Source organism: Petaurus breviceps, unplaced genomic scaffold (assembly GCF_028583685.1).
Source record: "Petaurus breviceps papuanus isolate PSGF00001 unplaced genomic scaffold, PetGlider_PUasm1.0 221, whole genome shotgun sequence".
Taxonomy (NCBI): domain Eukaryota; kingdom Metazoa; phylum Chordata; class Mammalia; order Diprotodontia; family Petauridae; genus Petaurus; species Petaurus breviceps.
Genome location: NW_027185877.1, coordinates 9,870,569 through 9,888,312, shown reverse-complemented (window position 1 = coordinate 9,888,312; position 17,744 = coordinate 9,870,569). Strand labels below are relative to the sequence as shown.

The 17,744-nt window shown below is 36.2% G+C and overlaps 1 protein-coding gene across 4 annotated transcripts in view; it reads left to right on the top strand.

Annotated features, from left to right (window-relative positions):
- Window positions 1-17,744, top strand: part of FGD4 (FYVE, RhoGEF and PH domain containing 4) — a 285,423-nt gene that overhangs the window by 182,397 nt on the left and 85,282 nt on the right. For all 4 annotated transcript variants that reach the window (XM_069094845.1, XM_069094844.1, XM_069094847.1 and 1 more), the window contains one exon: window positions 8,806-9,292. In XM_069094845.1, coding sequence (XP_068950946.1) covers window positions 8,806-9,292 — 487 coding nt within the window. The remainder of the gene's footprint in view (window positions 1-8,805; window positions 9,293-17,744) is intronic.

Genomic DNA, 17,744 nt, shown 5'->3' with positions numbered 1-17,744 from the left:
ATAGATAGATAGATAGATAGATAGATAGATAGATAGATAGATAGATAGATAGATAGATGTCTATATCAGAAGGTATATGGGTATATGTGAATGTGGGTATATATGTATACAGTTATACATAGAGGGTACAGGACCAATTTAATAGGAAGGGATGATACTTAAAAGGTGAAATAAAGAAGTGAGAGGGGAATATAATGAGAGGAAATGGGGAGAGACAGAATGGAGTAAACTATCTCATACAGAAGAGGGAAGGGAAAATGGTTACAATGGAGGGGAAGGATAGGAAGGCAAAAGGGAATGGGCCAACCTTATTCTCATTGCATTTGGCTTGGGGAGGGAATGACACACACTAAATAGGGTATCTCACCCTACAGGGGAGTAGGGGGTAATGGGATGAGAGGGGGGATTATGCAAGGGAGGGCTGGCCAGGGAGAGGGAATTTGGAAGCACCCACTTTTGAAAAGGGACAGGTTCAAATTAGAGAATAAAACAAGTGGGAGGTGGGATAGGAGAGAGGGAAATATAGTCATTCTTTTACAATATATTTACTGTGTTAATGTTTTGCATTAGCTACACATGTACAACCTATACTGAACTCCTTTTCTTCCCACCCAGTAAGGGTGACAAGGGAGGAAGGGAATGAATCTGGAATTCAAAGTTTTAAAATCAGATGTTTAAAAAATACCATCATTAATGCTATTTTTACATGTAATTGGGAAATAAGATATACAGGCACTGGGGCATATTGATCTACCATGCCCTACTGGAAAAGTCGCAGGGGGTATGGGAGAAGATATAGGAGAGAGCAGATTGGAGGAGGGGATATCTTGTGGGACTGCTATTTTCGGGCAGTGGTTAGGGGAAAAACGGGGAGAAAATTTTTACCTCAAAATCTGGCGGAAATGAATGATGTAAATGAGAAGGTGACATAAAATTTTGAACTGAAAACTTTAAATAAAATTTTGCTATGTGGAGTTATTTTCTGTCTCTGTGGGTGCCTCTGTGAATTAATTTCTCTGAAAACCTGGAGAGACAGAGAGAGAGAGAGAGAGAGAGAGACAGAGAGAGAGAGACAGAGAGAGACAGAGAGACAGAGAGAGAGACAGAGAGAGAGACAGATAGAGAGAGAGATAGAGAGACAGAGAGAGAGAGAGACAGAGAGAGACAGAGAGAGAGACAGAGACTGATAGAAAAAGCAGAGATGAAAGAGAAGAATGTGTTGCTATTATAAGTATATCTTTTTCTTCTAATATAGTCCATTGTATAATTTTGGCTCTGATGTTCCTGTAAATTTTCATTTTGTAGTTGCTTTTAGGAGGTGATGATGAATTCTTTCTATTTTCACTTTGCTCTGATTCTAGGAGATTTGTAATTTCTTGGAATATAATGTCAAGACACATTTTAAGCCATCATTTCTCATAGTTAAATGATAGGTCAGTTTTCTTTAATAAAAGATATCTTATGCTGTTTTCTATTTTTTTAAGTCTTTAACTGTGTTTTAGTATTTCTCATTGTCTCAAGTCATTAACTCCTCTTTGATCTGTTCTGATTTTCCAGAAGTTTGTCACTTAGGTGAAGTATTAAAACTTTTTTCCCAAGCTTTTTCCATTTTTTTTTTTTGTTCCTTAGTTTTCTTTTCCTTTCTAGTTGTTTCTTTTTATGCCTTTTCCCCCATTTAATCATTTTTGGGGGTTTCTTTTAATCTTTGTTTTTTCTAGGAATTCTAGTTAAATTTACATCCAAGCTTTGTGGGGTTTTTGTTTTTTATTTTTTCACGTCTTGTAGATCTTTCGTAGTCATTCTCTTTTGAGTTTGTATTTGTATTTGTGTCATTAAACGAGGTGGAGAAGGAAATGGCATTGTCTTTGCTCAGAAAACTCAAATGAGGTCAGAGTCAGACATGACGGAAACATGTGAACACTACCACCATAATCACTTTTTATGGTTGGGATTCTTTTTGTTTGCTTGCTTTCTTATTTTTACTGCCCTTCTTCTTGACTTTTGACTCAGTGTTAAGGCTAGGGTCAGGGTCAGAGTAAGATCCCCACAGCCACTGCCTGCTTTGGAACTTGTTCCATCCTCATTACACAACAGTTCATGAGCATTCCTAAAATGTAATACTAGGTCAGAGTGTAGTAAGCTGATCATTTAATTACTGTCAAATTAGTATTTCTATTAATTTATTTAAGAATACATTAACTTTTTTTGGCTTCCACATGCATAATATATGAAAATCCTACAAAATTTTCACATAAACTATGTGAAATTTTTTGTCTGTATCTCATCTCTTCTTGAGCTGTTGATTTTTTTTTAACCCAACTGGAGTGCTTTATATTTATTCCTATTTAATTGTATTATACAACTTTAGAGGTGGCTAGTATGTAGTGCATAGAGCATTGGGCCTGGACATGGGGAAGACCTGATTTCAATTTCTGGGCAAATCACTTTAACTTCTGTCTGCCTCAATTTTCTCAACTATAAAATCAGGATAATAATAGCAACAACCTCATCAGTTTGTTGAAGGATCAAATGAAGTATTTGTAAAGTGCTTTGCACAATGACTTGTCACATAGTAGACTTTTAGTAAAGTCGTTTTCTTTTCTCCATTTAGCCCACTCTTCTAGATTATCATGGCCATTTACAAATTGATTAATTGAATTAATGACTTCATGGAGTATATTATTTTTAAATACTCAAAAGACGGGCTCAGTAATAAAGAATTGTAAGAAATTTTGCTAAATATTTCCCCCAAAGCTGGCATTGATGCATGAACCCCTATACTCTTTTGGTCTGCTTTGTCATAGATCACAAATCCACCTAAATTCACATTTCTTTAATTTGTATGCTGGGAAATCATGAGAGATATTTGTGAAATACCTTGCTGAATTCCAGATATATTATGGGTTCAACATTCAGTACCATCAGTACTATCCAAGTATTCTAAAAAGCTTTTTGTATTTTCTATCCTATTAATTGACAACTGTGGACAAAAAATTTAATTCCTTGCTGCCCAACCTTCCTATGAGGAACCTTACCTCTATATACTTAGTTACATCCTCAGAGTAGGAAAAAAAATCTGTCACTATTCCTTCTTATAGAACCTAGAAGAACTTGTACTGCATTAGTATATCTTTCATTAATTTCAAGTTCCTGTCTCAGTGTAATGAAGCATCAAGATTAGGACTTTTGGACATAATTATGTGTTTTTGAAAATTTGTATTGATACATCCACATAGAATTTTAGCACAATCTTTGAAGTAGTGACTTCCTCTAAAAAGTCTGGGTTGATTAGGTGAATGTTTGATGAAGTAAACATGAAAGAGTTGTATTAACACCTTGCTAAATGAGAAACAGACACTTAATATGTGGTTTATTCTATAAATTTCAGCTTTTTAAAAAGCTGATTTCATGGAAGCTAAAAATAACAACTTGTAGTGTTTGTTGGAGGAGGTGACCCAGGCCCTGTGTTGTCATCTTGGAAAGATGGAAAGGAAGAACTAACTGCTCATCAACACTGCCTACATCAGTCTTAGACTTTTTCTCCAGTTTGAGAGATGGTCTCTACCACTTTGAATCAAGATATCTTAAATGGTTTTTACATTGTTGTTTCCTTTGTATTTTTTAAGGCAGCTAGGTGGTAGTTTCAGTGGCTAGAGCACTGGCCTTGGAATCAGTGAGATGTCAGTTCACTTCCAACCTCTGATACTTAATATTTGTGGGAGTCTGGGCAAGTCATTTAAATCTGTTTGCCTCCATTTCATCATCCGTAAAATATGGATTATAAATTGTATCTATTGGGGTGGCTAGGTGGTTCAGTGAATAGGGCACTGGCCCTGGAGTCAGGAGGACGTAAGTTCAAATCTGACCTGAGACACTTAACACTTACTAGCTGTGTGACCTTGGGCAAGTCACTTAACCCCAATTACCTGCCTTCCCCCCTCTAAAAAAAGCAAAAAAAAACCAAACCCCAAAATCAATAAATTGTGTCTATTCCCCAAGATTGTTGTGACGATCAGATGAAATAGTGTTTTTTAATGTGAAGTTTTACTAACCTTATAGCACTATGTAAATGCTGGCTCTTGCTGTTGTTATTATATATAAATGTTGAAGTGAGAGAATTTATTTTTGAAACTATGCCTGTTTCTTATCATTATAAGATTGACACTATAGTTTCAGTGATTTTTAGATTTGGTTATTAGATTTTTTTCCAGTAGATCAAAAGGACTGGTGCTTTTCCCATAGTTTGAAACTCAGGGAGGTAGCAGTGTGTTACATATTTCCTGCCCATGGGAAGCAGTATGGTAGACTCCTTGACTTGGATGTCAAAAGACTTGAAGTAGACTCTACCACTCGAGTAAGGTCCTCTAATAGCTAGGACCAACCACTTGGCTTCCCTCATTGGTAAAATACATAAATACTTGTTCTGCCTTCTTCAGAGATCTTTAAGAATCAGATTGTTTACAATTCAGATGTTAAAACCTTACTGGATTTACAAAAGATGTCATTAACTCAGGGTCCTTTCTGTGCAAGAGTAAAGTCCTTTTGGACACATGTATAGTTGTAGGCAGCTTACTTAAACAGGAAACTAACATGAAATTTATTCCCTTCCCCTTGCCAATGTGCTCAGAGTCATGGTACCTAAAAATGGCACTGTATGTAGCTGAGGAAGTAAGCCAGTAAACTTTTTTCATGGGACTGTAATTTGCCAGGCAGTCCTGGGGATAGTAAAAAAAAGCTCCCAGGCTAATAAGAGGGAAAACATGTGAACAGTTATGTAAAAGCAAGCTATATACAGGATAAATTGGAAGTAATCAACACAGGGATAGCTCTAGAATTAAGGGAGACCAGGAAATGTTTTCTGTTTTAGCTGTGATATGAAGGAAATTAGGGAGATCAAAAGGCAGAGATGATGAGAAGAACATTTCAGTCTCGGTGGATAGCCAGTAAAAATGCCCAGTGGTCAACCAGGCCCCAGATTACCATTAGGAGTTGGGTAAGAAGTATCAGCTTCCCATCAGTACTGAAAAGCTACCCTAAAAATATGCAGAATTGCTTTAAAAATTCTATGCAAATGTAAAGTATTGTTATAATAGCCATCATTACAGGAGATAGCCCGCCCTCAACTCAAAACACTTTGAGTTCCCCAAAACCTAATAGATTCTTAGAATTTGGAACAGAGGATCCTTGGAAAAACAGATAAGAGAGAAGCTAGTTTGATTTGAATTTCCAGGAACTGCCTAAGAGCATAGACCCAAAGATTAGCAGTCAAGTGCCAGAAGTCAAGTTAAGTGCCAGACCTGGTTTTTTAAACCTGCTTTGAAGGTAGTTTTGAGATTAAACCGAGAGCCTATTAGGATGAGCTAGAGCTCCTTAGGGTATGGTAAGGAGTATAATTGCTGAAGAACTGTGGCCAAGCTAGTCTGTTCCTTTTTGATATTTGTATTGGCACACTTTGGTTGGAGCACATGTCTATTTGCATGAAATTTTCTCTATTTCCAATTGATTGAAAGGGGGAAAAAAGTCCCTGTTGAAATAAATCACATTTATTCATTTAGTTCCTAATTTATACCACAGGTGTATGCACAAGAGTAATTCTCCTTTCTCTACTGCTTACAAATATAGCTGTTGTTTAGCACTGTTGCCACCCCACACCCCGAGCCATGGTTCTTTTTTTCCTCTATTTCTAAAATTAATCCTAAGCAGTGGCAGGGAAGATCTTGTTTTGTCCCTATCACTAAATCCCTGGGTCCCACCTCACTCACTCCCTTACTTGCTTACCCCATTTGTTTTCACATTCCCTAACTACTCCTCCCCGTCTCCATCCTTCTCAGGTCCCCATCCCAATGCTTCATTTCTTGATTTTCTTTAGACTTCCCCTAATCCTGCCCCTTCTGGATCTCCATTATCAGTCATTAAATTCACCACATTTAACAATTTGAGAGATATAATTTCTGGGTAACCATTTTATCAACTATGCTAGCATATAAAAGGGGTCAGTGACCCTCTGGAGTGCCAAAGGCCCCCCATGGAACCCAATCAATGCTTACATGCCCTTGGAAGAGTAGGTGTTCCTGAGGGTGGCGATGACTCTGCTTGGTTAACAAGTTAGGAGAAAAATGAATGTTATGAGAGGTGAGCCTATTCTAATGAGTTGGGATATGACTTATCTGGTCATTTACTTCTAAATCATCCCCAGTCTTGGGCAATCTTTTTTTTTTTTTTTTTTTTGCTTTTTGGAGGTCAAATGGGGTTAAGTGACTTGCCCAAAGTCACACAGCTGGTAATTGTGTCAAGTGTCTGAAGCCAGATTTGAACTCAGGTCCTTCTGACTCTAGGGCTGGTGTTCTATTCACTGCATCACCTAGCCACCCCTTGTCTTGGGCAATCTTGTCAATGAATTTATCCCCACCCAAATCTGAGTAGAACATAATGGGCTTCCCTGCCTGGGTGAGGTCTGAACAAGATTGAGGAGAATTGCTGTTAACCCATTGTTATTATCAACCATGTCTTTCAGATGCTGACTTGGTATAGTAGAGAATAAGGTCTCCCCAATATTAACAATTAGTTATTTAATGATTATTTCTCAGAATTTGGGACCTTTCTTTACTACCAAATGTGAAAAATATTATAGAGTTGACATTCACATGGTGTAGAATTGTGAATGCACCTTCCCATAAGAACATTGTTATACTTTCTGCAAAATGAATACTTGGAATATGGACACAATAAATATTTCGTTATATTGGTAAATTTTATAGTATAGTATTACATTCAAGGATTATGGGTTAAATAGATTTTGTGCCCTGGCCTGGGAAGCTTAGCTATCATGTATAACGTTTCAGATGGGAGAATGGGTTCTGAATTCCAAATTAACTCAAAAAGAAACTTCTGGGACACAATATCTGAGAATTGGGGATTCACTGCTCTTTTCAATGAAGTCCTAAAGTCAAGAAACATTATATTTTCTAATTACTTTTATACTTAAACCTTGTATATTTTTTTTCTCATTTAGATTTCATTTCCCTTTACTGGAAAATTGTATTTTAGAAAAGAAATTTATGATTCAAAGTTCATAGTTAGAGAATTACTCTGGTCTGGTGTTAGACAGGTAGAAACACAGGTTTCACCAACAGGGGTTCTAGCACAGGATCACTCCTTTTTTTTTCTTTTTTTGAGGGCAGTTGTGGTTAAGTAACTTGCCCAAGGTTGCTCAGCTAGTTTTTTTGTGTGGGTGTTAGGTGTCGGAGGCTGGAACTGAACTCAGGTCCTCCTGACTCCGGGGCCAACGCTTTACTCACTGTGCCACCTAGCTGTCCCCTATAGGATCACTCTTGATCTGTACAAACAGGAAGACAGGAATGGAGCCGTAATAAGGGGTTAAATGAACTTAATTTATTCTAGTCTTGTATTCTCAAAGGGAGTTTGCTGATAATGAGAGCACTGACTCCTACAGAATTCTCTACAACTCTTCTCTCAGGGGCAGGTGAGAATATAGTAGGAGCTACAACAGGTCCCCTAAGCCTCAATGGGGGCCCATTGAGGCAGATACATGTATTCTTCTATGTATAAACTGTGGGATAAAGATCCCAAAGACCCTCACCCAAATGAAATTCAGAGGTTTCTCTGAGTAGAAACAGAAGCTCTTTATTCTAAAAACAAGTCTTGCGAGAGTTGGGCATCACCTATTCCAGACAGGCCTGGTATAGGGAGGTACCTAGCAGGAGTCAAGCAAGCATTTATATACCCTTACACAAACAATTCTAGGAAATACCCCCAAAACCCCGAAATCCCCCTCCCACTATCCTCCCCCTCCAGCTAGACCATCAATCCATTGGTGGGATTGTGTGGCCTCACAGTCTAAGCAAGAACCCAGAAATTCCCTCTTACCCAATAGAAAGACACATAGCTATGATTATCCATATTTAGCAGAAAGGGGTCGTTACAAAAAAAAAAAAAGCACCTAGCAGGATAAAGGGAGGGGTGAAGGGGCATACCACCTGATTTCCCCAAAATCAGGTGATTTACAAGAAAACGAAATTTAGGCCTAGGGAGATCAAGGACCTAGCTCAAGTTTGGTGACTGTCTCCTCTATTCTGAGAATACTTTCCACTCATCTCACTCCTACCCAAATTCCCCAAATCCTTGATGGAGACTGATCAAGGCATGTACAGCATTACACTGTCATTTTACTCTGTGGGTTCCCCTGTAGCCTCAGTGAGGGCCAGTTGAGGCAGGTAAATGCATTTCTCTATATATTACCAAATCCCCACATACTGATTAGTGCCTACTTGATTTGTCAGGTAACAGACATAGAAGGCATTTTTCCAGCAGTAATCTCAGAAGTTTACATTAACTCATCATTATATCTCACTGCACAGTCACAGTAGGTATTTACCAACTGAACTCAAATGTTTATAATATTTATCATTTTGGCATCATGTTGGGCAGTGGTGGAGTTCATAGTGGAAATGTTTATATGCCATGAGCCTGGGAACTAGAGATTGTGATGGCCATGGATCCTAGGAGCTAGTATCTTTAAAAGAATAACAAATCCACTTTACATCCACTAAAATCCATCTCACATACAACTAGGAAATTTAAGTGTTTATTTAGGTATGGCATAAGATTTTGGGTACTCTTTGTCAGTTTTCTCTGATTAATGCTTCTGAGATTGGAAAGAACAAAAAAAAAGAGGTTCTTATGAAGCAAGGTTGCATAAATATCCATTTCTAAGAGAAGCATTTATTTATGCTAGAATTTTCTCCTTCCCAAGTTTTTATGCTTCCCCTTTATTCTGTCTTTTAGTGCATCATCCAGTTCTACTGATTTGAAGAAAGAACCTTCTGTTAATCAGACTGTTTCTAGAGCCCAAGGAAGACATGGGTTGACAACAGTCCTTCAGCCAAAACTCCTGTCTCAACATCCACTACAGAAACAAGAAACCGATACAGACCAAACTCAGGATGTACAGAAACACACAGCCAATGGTGTGATTGGAGCACAAAAACAAATGGAATGTGAAGACAATAAATTCCTCACTGTTAGACCTGATGTTTCTAGTCAAACTTTAGAACCAGCCATCTATACTAGCTTAGCAAATGGAGAAAAGGATAGAATAGTTACTAGTTCCTTTTTACCAAAAACAGATATCTGCAGAGGAAGTACTGTAAATAGTTGTTGCCGGACCTCGAGTAGGAAAGAACACACAGAATTGAAAGCCACTCTGGAAGAGAAAAAAGATGAAGAAAGCCTACTTGAACTTGAGGAGCAGAATCAATTCATAGAAACCAAGGTAATTACCATTGTAGACATGGGGAATATCCTACTAAAGAATGATTTTAAGATTCCTTTTAAAAAGTTTTTTTTAATGTATCCTATAGAATTGTCATTACCATATTCACCAATGAATATTGATCGAAGTCAGAATGCCAATGGGTGCCTAGCATATTTAAACTCCTGTCCCTTAAAGAGAGATTGCAACTGTTTGCTTATGAAGTTGACCCTGGTAGTATCTATTTTGATTCCGGGAGCCAGGACATTGAGACAGGCTGTGATGCCTGAAGGCTATACACAATAGACAACAAGAAAATGTGATTGTATGGCCTAGATGTTGATTTGGTATGTAGTGCTTATTGAGTACCCACTGTCTGTGCAATAAGGTGATAAGCACTTAGGATTTTTATGGTTTCTTTCCTCAAAGAATTTATAATTCATTAGAGGGAGATAGCATTCATGAAAAAAAAAAAAACAACAAATATCACTTGCAAGGTCACATTACCCAAAAAAGTTGTTTATGGAAACATTTACAGGACCCAGTAGACAAACTGTGGTTCCTACCCGGCCTGTAACATCTTTTTCTTAGTGTTCTAGTCAATATTAGACTCTACTCATGTCCAGTTTCAATTCATCCTTTTACCATCAGAGTAGTCAGTGTTCTTGAGAATTAGACTAAGGAAATACAAGGTGTATTAAAATGGAAAGTTTGTATATAGGGGCAGCTAGGTGGCACAGTGAGTAGAGCACTGGCCCTGGAGTCAGGAGGACCTGAATTCGGATGTGACCTCACACACTTGACACACACACAAAAAACTAGCCGTGTGTGACCTTGGGCAAGTCACTTAACCCCAATTGCCCTACCCTCTCCCCTCCAAAAAAAAAACAAAACCACAAAAAAACAAATAAAAATTTTTTTTAAAGCAAGTTTGTATATAAACTGAAAAGGCTTTGTATGTGGACTTCATAATGAATTATACCCCTGCCATCTGAGAAATAGGATAGCTAAGCTCAGGAAGAGTTATTACTTGGTTGCCCACAGAATTGGGGGGGGAGTGTTAAGTGACTTGCCCAAGGTCACACGGCTAGTAAGTTTTAAGCGTCTGAGGCCGGATTTGAACTCAGGTCCTCCTCATTCCAGGGCAGGATCTCTATTTACTGCGTCACTTAGTCACCCCAGCCACAGAATTTTTATCCATAGTAATTAATCTACTCAGTCTATTAAGGCATAGAAGGATTTCAGTATAGACTGAACCTTGGAGATAATTGCAGATTCGGTACAGACCACTGCAATAATGTGAATATCACAATAAAGCAAATCACATAAAATTTTGGTTTCCTGGTACATATAAAAGTTACGTTTACACTGTATTATAGTCTAAGTGTTAATTAGTATTATGTCTAAAGAACTGTATGTACCTTAATGAGAAATACTATATTGCTATAAAATACTAGCTATCATCTGAGCCTTCAGTGAGTCATAAGCTTTTTGATGTTAGGGGATCTTGCCTTGGTGTCGATGTTTGCTTACTACTTAGGGTGGTAGTTGCTAAAGGTTGGGATGGCTGTTCAGTTTTTAAAAATAACACAACAGTGAGGTTTGCTGTTTGCTGCTTCTTTTATGTCTTCCATTGTAGGGTTATTAACTGGCCTAATATTGTTTTGTCTCAGGGAATAGGGAGGCCTGAGGAGAGAAGGGAGAATGACTGGTGGGTAGAGCTGTCAGAATACATACTACACTTATTAGTTAAGTTCACTATGTTATATGGGTTTAGTTCATGGTGCCCCAAAACAATTACAATTATAATGTAATATCAAAGATCGCTGATCACAGATTACCATATGGATGTGATAATAATGAAATACTTAAATATTGTTAGAATTTAAATAAATTTAAATTTAAACAGTATTTAAATATTGTTAGAATTAACAAAATGTGACACAGACATGAAGTGAGCACATTGCTGTTGGAAAAATGGCACTGATTGACTTGCTTCAATATGAGGATTTGCCACAAACTTTCAATTTGAAAACAAAACAATGTAGTATCTGTAAAGTATAGCAGAGTGAACGGTAATAAAACAAGGTATGCCTGTATTTGTCAATGAAAATACTTACACTGATAAAATCACAAATACTTTAAATACTCTCATAGATATGTGTCCAACCTTTTAATGTATTAAAAATCTTAGGACTGTTCCAGCCCTAAGGGGCAGTGTAATACAGTGTTGTATTTGGAGTCAGAGGAACTGAGATCTAATCCAGGCTCTGCGTTTAGCTACTTGCATGACCTTACAGAAGTTATTTAAACCTTGTTAGGACTCAGTCTCTTCATCTATGAAGTGAAGGGGTTAGACTAGAATTTCAGTTATGAATATAGGAAACAAGTATTTTTCCAAGATAGGGTCCATAGGGTCCTGTCAGAGGGATCCAGGACACAAAAATGTTTTTTTTAGTCCAAAAACTGGACTAAACAACTAAAGTCCCTTCCAGTTCTATATGATTCTGTGACTGTAGAGGTGACCTAGTTTATATCTTTACAAATGAAGGAATAGCTCTTGAGGAGTTAAATAAATTACCCAAGTTTGGATAGAACTTTAGACAGTTGAGAAAACTAGAACCATAGTCACCTAATTTCAGTATTATTTCTTTTATACCACACTGCCTAGGATCAAAGAGCTATCCAGTAACTTAGATGCATTTTACTTTTAAATGCCAAATTTCTTAATGGCATGTAAACTCAAAAGTTTTAAGTTGAATTGTAAGAAATTGTAAGACTGCCCCATGCTCCATGCAGTGGAAAGATCTGATAGGTCAGCACTTGTTACTTGTCTTGAGTCTTACAATTCTTGATGATTTTGTCTCTTCTCATATGTTGTGTTGATTCAATTTTTTAAAATTATATTTTGACAATTTCATAAAGATTTATTGAGCAGCTATTAGAGGGTACCCCAGGAATTATGAAAGTTTTCTGCTCTCAATGAGTGTTAAAATGTATTTTGAGAGATAAGACAGATGCCTTAGGAGAGGTATAAACAAAGTACTATGGAAATCCAGATGAGAGAGGGATCTTTTGGTTGAAAAAGCTTTCATGAAGATGGTTCCTGAGATTGGTATTAAAAGATATACAGAATTTTGACAGGTAGAAAAGGAAGTAACACACTTAGAACATAAGATTCTTATAATTTAAGTAGTTTTTAAAAGTTTGTGAAGTACTTTTCCTCACAACTGTGTAATGAATACTACAAAATATTATTCCTGTGGTTCAGAGAAGTTAAACGTTTTGCCCAAGACCTCATAGATAAGTGATGGAATTGGGATTGGAGTTTTTATTTTAGCTCTTGTACTCTTTCTACTCTATGCCACCATTTTCGTTCTAAAGGAGTGTGTTATTTGAAGCTAGAAAGGTCCAGGAAAATGCAATGACACTTTCTTAAGATAACATAGGTCATAAGTATAAAAGACAAAATTTGAACCAACTCCCCTAATTATGTATCTAGCAGCTTTTCATTATAGCACTTCAAATGGGAAATAAGAGGCTGGGACTGTATAGTACAGAGCCTTGAAGTAAAGACTGAGGATTTTGAATTTTGTATTTTGCAAAGCAATCTTAAAATGTTCTGTAGTTGTGTTATTTTATGGTTTAGTAGCTATTTTCCAAGTGTCAAAGTATCAGCATCTTGACTTATCTTAATGAAGCTGATTTACTTTTTATTTCTAGAATAAATTAGTGAGATTTTGGGAACCTTTGACAGTTTCCTAAGTTGTCTGTTGACTTTGGAAATAAAGGCAAAAATATGCTACTCTTTCACCTACGTTGATGCTGTTCTACCATGGCAAAGAGCTCAAAAGTCAAGTAATTGGCTGGCAAGATGAGTAAGCAGAGTCAGACCATTGAATCCTTTTTTAAGGACAAAAAGGATCAAAACATGGAAGCAGAAGAAATCAACAAAATCAAAACTCCTGAATCAAAAACTTCCAAGAAAAATATGAATATTCCCTGGATACAAGCCAGGGAGGAGCTCAAGAAGGATTTTGAAAATCAAGTAAGAGAAGTGGAAGAAAAATTAGGAAGAAAAATGAGAATGATGCAAGAAAATCATGAAAAGCAAGTCAACAGCCTGCTAAAGGAGCAAAATACTAAAGAAAATAACACCTTAAAAAAATAGACTAACCCAAATGGCAAAAGAGGCCCAAAAAGCCAATGAAGAGAAGAATGCCTTAAAAAGTCAAATTGCCCAGATGGAAAAGAAATTTCAAAAACTCATTGAAGAGAATAATTCCTTCAAAATTAGATTAGAGCAAATGTAAGCTAATGACTTTATGAGAAATTAAGATACTATCAAACAGATCCAAACAAATGAAAAAATAGAAGTCAGTGTGAAACATCTCATTGGAAAAACCTCTGACCTGGAAAATAGATCCAGGAGAGATCATTTAAAAATTATTGGACTACCTGAATGCCATGATCAAAAAAAGAGCCTAGAAATCATTCTTCAGGAAATTCTCCAGGAAAATTGCCCTGATATTCTAGAACCAGAGGGCAAAATAGAAATTGAAAGAATTCACCAATTGCCTCTTGAAAAAGATCCCAAAAAGAAAACTCCTAGGAATATCATAGCCAAATTCCAGAGTTCCTAGGTCAAGGAGAAAATATTACAAGGTCAGGAAGAAACAATATGAGTATTGTAGAAGTACAATCAGGATAACACAAGATCTAGCAGCCTCTACTGTAAGGGATCTAAGGGTTTGGAATATAATATTCCAGAGGTCAAAAGGAGCTAGGATTAAAACCAAGAATCACCTACCGAGCAATGCTTCAGGGAAAAATATGGTCATTCAATGACATAGAGGACTTTCAGGTATTCTTGATAAAAATACCAGAGCTGAACAGAAAATTTGACTTTCAAATATAAGAAGCAAGAGAAGCATGAGAAGGTAAACAGAAAAAAGAAATCATAAGGAACTTATTAAAGTTGAACTATTTACATTCCTACATGGAAAAACTATAATTGCAACTCATGAGACTTTTTCTCAGTATGAGGATAGTTGAAGGGAATATATATGTATACATATATATGTATGTATAGGGGAATATATGTGAGTGTGTGTATATATGTATGTACATGTATACATAGATAGAGGGCACAGGATCAGTTGAATAGGAAGTGATGATATCTAAAAAATAAAATTAAGAGGTGAGAGAGGAATATAATGAGAGAGGGAGAGAAAGAATAGGATAAATTATCCCATATAAAAGAGGCAAGAGAAAACTATTACAATGGAGGGGGAAGAGCAGGAAGGTGAAAGCAAATGGTTCAACCTTACTCTCATTGAATTTGGCTTAAGGAGGGAATAACATACACACTTATTTGGGTGTCTTACCCTACAGGAAAGTAGGGGCAAAGGGAATAAGAGGGGGGATAATAGAAGGGAGGGCAGATTGGGGGAGAGGGTAGTTAGAAGCACACATTTTGAAAAGAGACAGGGTCAAAGTAGAAAATAGAATAAGTGGGGAAGTATAGAATGGAGGGAAATACAATTAGTCTTTCACAATATAACTACTATGGAAATGTTTTGTGTAACTGCACATGTATAATGTATATTGAATTGCTTATCTTCCCAGTGGGGGTGGATGAGGAGGGAAGAACAGAAAGAATCTGGAAATCAAAGTTTAAAAATAAATATTTTAAAAAATGTGTTTTGTTACATGCAACTGAGAAATAAGATATACAGGCACTGAGGTATTGCCCTAGTAGAAAATGGGGGAGGATATAAGAGAAAGCTAATTGGGGGAAGGGGTATTCAGTATGCTTTCTATCTTGGGGTGGGGATAGGGGAATGACGAGGAGAAAATTTATAACTCAAAATCTTATGGAAATCAATGTTGAAAACTAAAAATAAATTAAAAAAAAAAGATAAAGGAACAAAAATAAAACCCCGGTGATAAATACCTAAAATAAAAAAAAAAAATTCCTAAATTGGCCATGTCCAGAAATACATGTCTTAGTCTGCACTTGGACCCCATTTGCCTCTTTGTTAGGAGCTAGGTTGCATGAGTCCCGAAATCATGGTAAGGTGTGTTACATTGATTAGAGTTCTTAAGTGTTTCACAATTATTTAATAAAATTGTTTTCTTGGTTCTGTTCACTTCACTCATCATATTCATATATGCATTTCCAGGGTTCTCTGAAACCATTTCCTTCATCATTTTTTATAACAAAATAGTATTTTATCACATTCATATATTTGTTTAGCCATTCCCCAGTGGAACAGAGCACTTCCTAAATTTCCAAGTTTTTATCACTACAAAAAGACTGGTTATAAGTATTTTTTTTAACATATAGGTTCTTTTCCTCTTTGATCTTTTTGGCGTATATGCCTAGCACACAGTCTGATTTTAATACTTGTTTTGTTGGGCAAAATGTACACAGTAATGCAAAGGGACTGGACAGAAAATTAATAGGATGAGAATAAACTGATTTCAGACATTAATATTGAGATCTTTAACCAAAGTGTAAGGCTCAAGATAGGTTATATTCTTCACAAAGTCAAAAACAAACAAAAGACAAAAAAAGTAGATTACAAAATACATTTTTCTTCTGGTTCTTAAAGTTCTTTTGTCCTGATTGATGCAAGAAAACCTAAATGGGTAAAATTTTAAATAAGGATTTGTGTGGGTAAAAGTGAGTCACCCCTTGTTAAAATGAAAAGCCTTATAGAGAAAAAACATAGGGTAAATTTTACATTTTGATCTAGCTCAATTTTAGTTTGTTTCCTGCATAGATTGATACTAAATTGGAGGGTGGCTAGGTGGTGCAGTAAGTAAAGCGCTGGCTCTGGAGTCAGGAGGACCCGAGTTCGGTTCTGGCCTCAGACACTTAACACCCACACAAAAAAAACCTAGCTGTGTAACCTTGGGCAAGTCAGTTAACCCAAATTGCCCTCCAAAAGGCAAAAAAAAAAAAAAAAGGTACTAAACTGGAGTCTTGAAGTGCCTGGGCTAATGAATTTGTCTCTTCATTTGCTATGTTGTGTTAAAGAAAAATATTAAGCGCCTTACATATTAAAGGACCATTATCATATTAAGTAGGGTTATAATGATGGTTCTTTCATAATATAGGAGTTTACAATTATGAAGATAACTTTGATTACTTAGTATTTTTTTTACTTTTGTAAGATCTTAATTAGTGTGTATTGTATAGTTTTATTTCTATTTATTTGCAAGAAATTTACTTAATTTTATATATTAAAGAAACCAAATGTGGAAGAAAAATATTATACTTTTCTCCTTTTATGGCATTGCAAATAAGAAGGTATTGGAGGACACATAGTAGGTATAGAAATGTAGACATGAGTTCTATACTATAGCTATTGATTGAGAAGATAACATTAGCTTTTCACTTTAAACAGCATGAACAAAAACAAGTAATACACAATAGTCACACCTTTAAAACAATTTTCTCATTTCTGAAATGCAGCAATAACTATTTTATTGGACATATAGACATACACACATACATGACTTAATATCCTGTATAGCTCACATTTATGTATTTCAACACATTAGTAGGAACCATGACCCTCTACCAGTACAGATCATAACAAAATCATAGTCTATCTTAGTCTGTCAGTTTCTGTTCATGTATTTCTTTAATGTTAATAGAAATTATTTCTTTGTTTTGTGGATACTAGTACAACACTTGAGCTGGTGTTACCTCTCATCCTTATTTCATAGCCAACCCTCTTCTGCTCATACATACCCTTGTAAGTTTTTTTCTCCAGTACTTCTTATCTGTCATTAGTAATGTGCTGCAACCTATTGACACCCACTGTACATGCAGTTTTGTTTCTTTTGGGATCAGTTCAATTAACATCACAGAGAGAGCATTGAGCTTTTGTAGCAGCAGCAGATTGAAATTATCATGCCATTTCCAAAAGGCAGTCCATTTGGTAATGCTTTACAACTCAAAAGTGCTTTCCTCACAACAACCCAGTAAGGTAGGTAGTACCTTGATAATCCAATTATATTATTAGATAACTGATCTGTCATGGATCAGGAATGTAGAGCTGCAGTGGGTTGCAATGGAAAAATCCTTGGATAAGTTAGCTCATTCCATTTTGTATATGAGAAAATATAAGTTGAAAGAAGTGAGTTGACATGACCAAAATCAAACTGGTAATAAATTGGCAAAAATCAAAATTTAAACCAGGTCTCTTGGTTTAAACTTCAATCCATCAGTATTTCTAATATATCTTTCTGCTTTGCTATATGGTTCATTATCTTTCATAGTTCCCTGAGTCCTTCTTACTCTGTAGCCTGGCTATTTAAGTTATTTTAGAGAAGTGTGGGAAAAAAAAGAAATACATTTTGCTGGACTTCTGAGATGGAAATGTTTGAAGATACTGGAAAAGCACCTCATATAAAGTCAGTTTATAATATTCATAATAAAGAAGAATTTGGGCCCTAG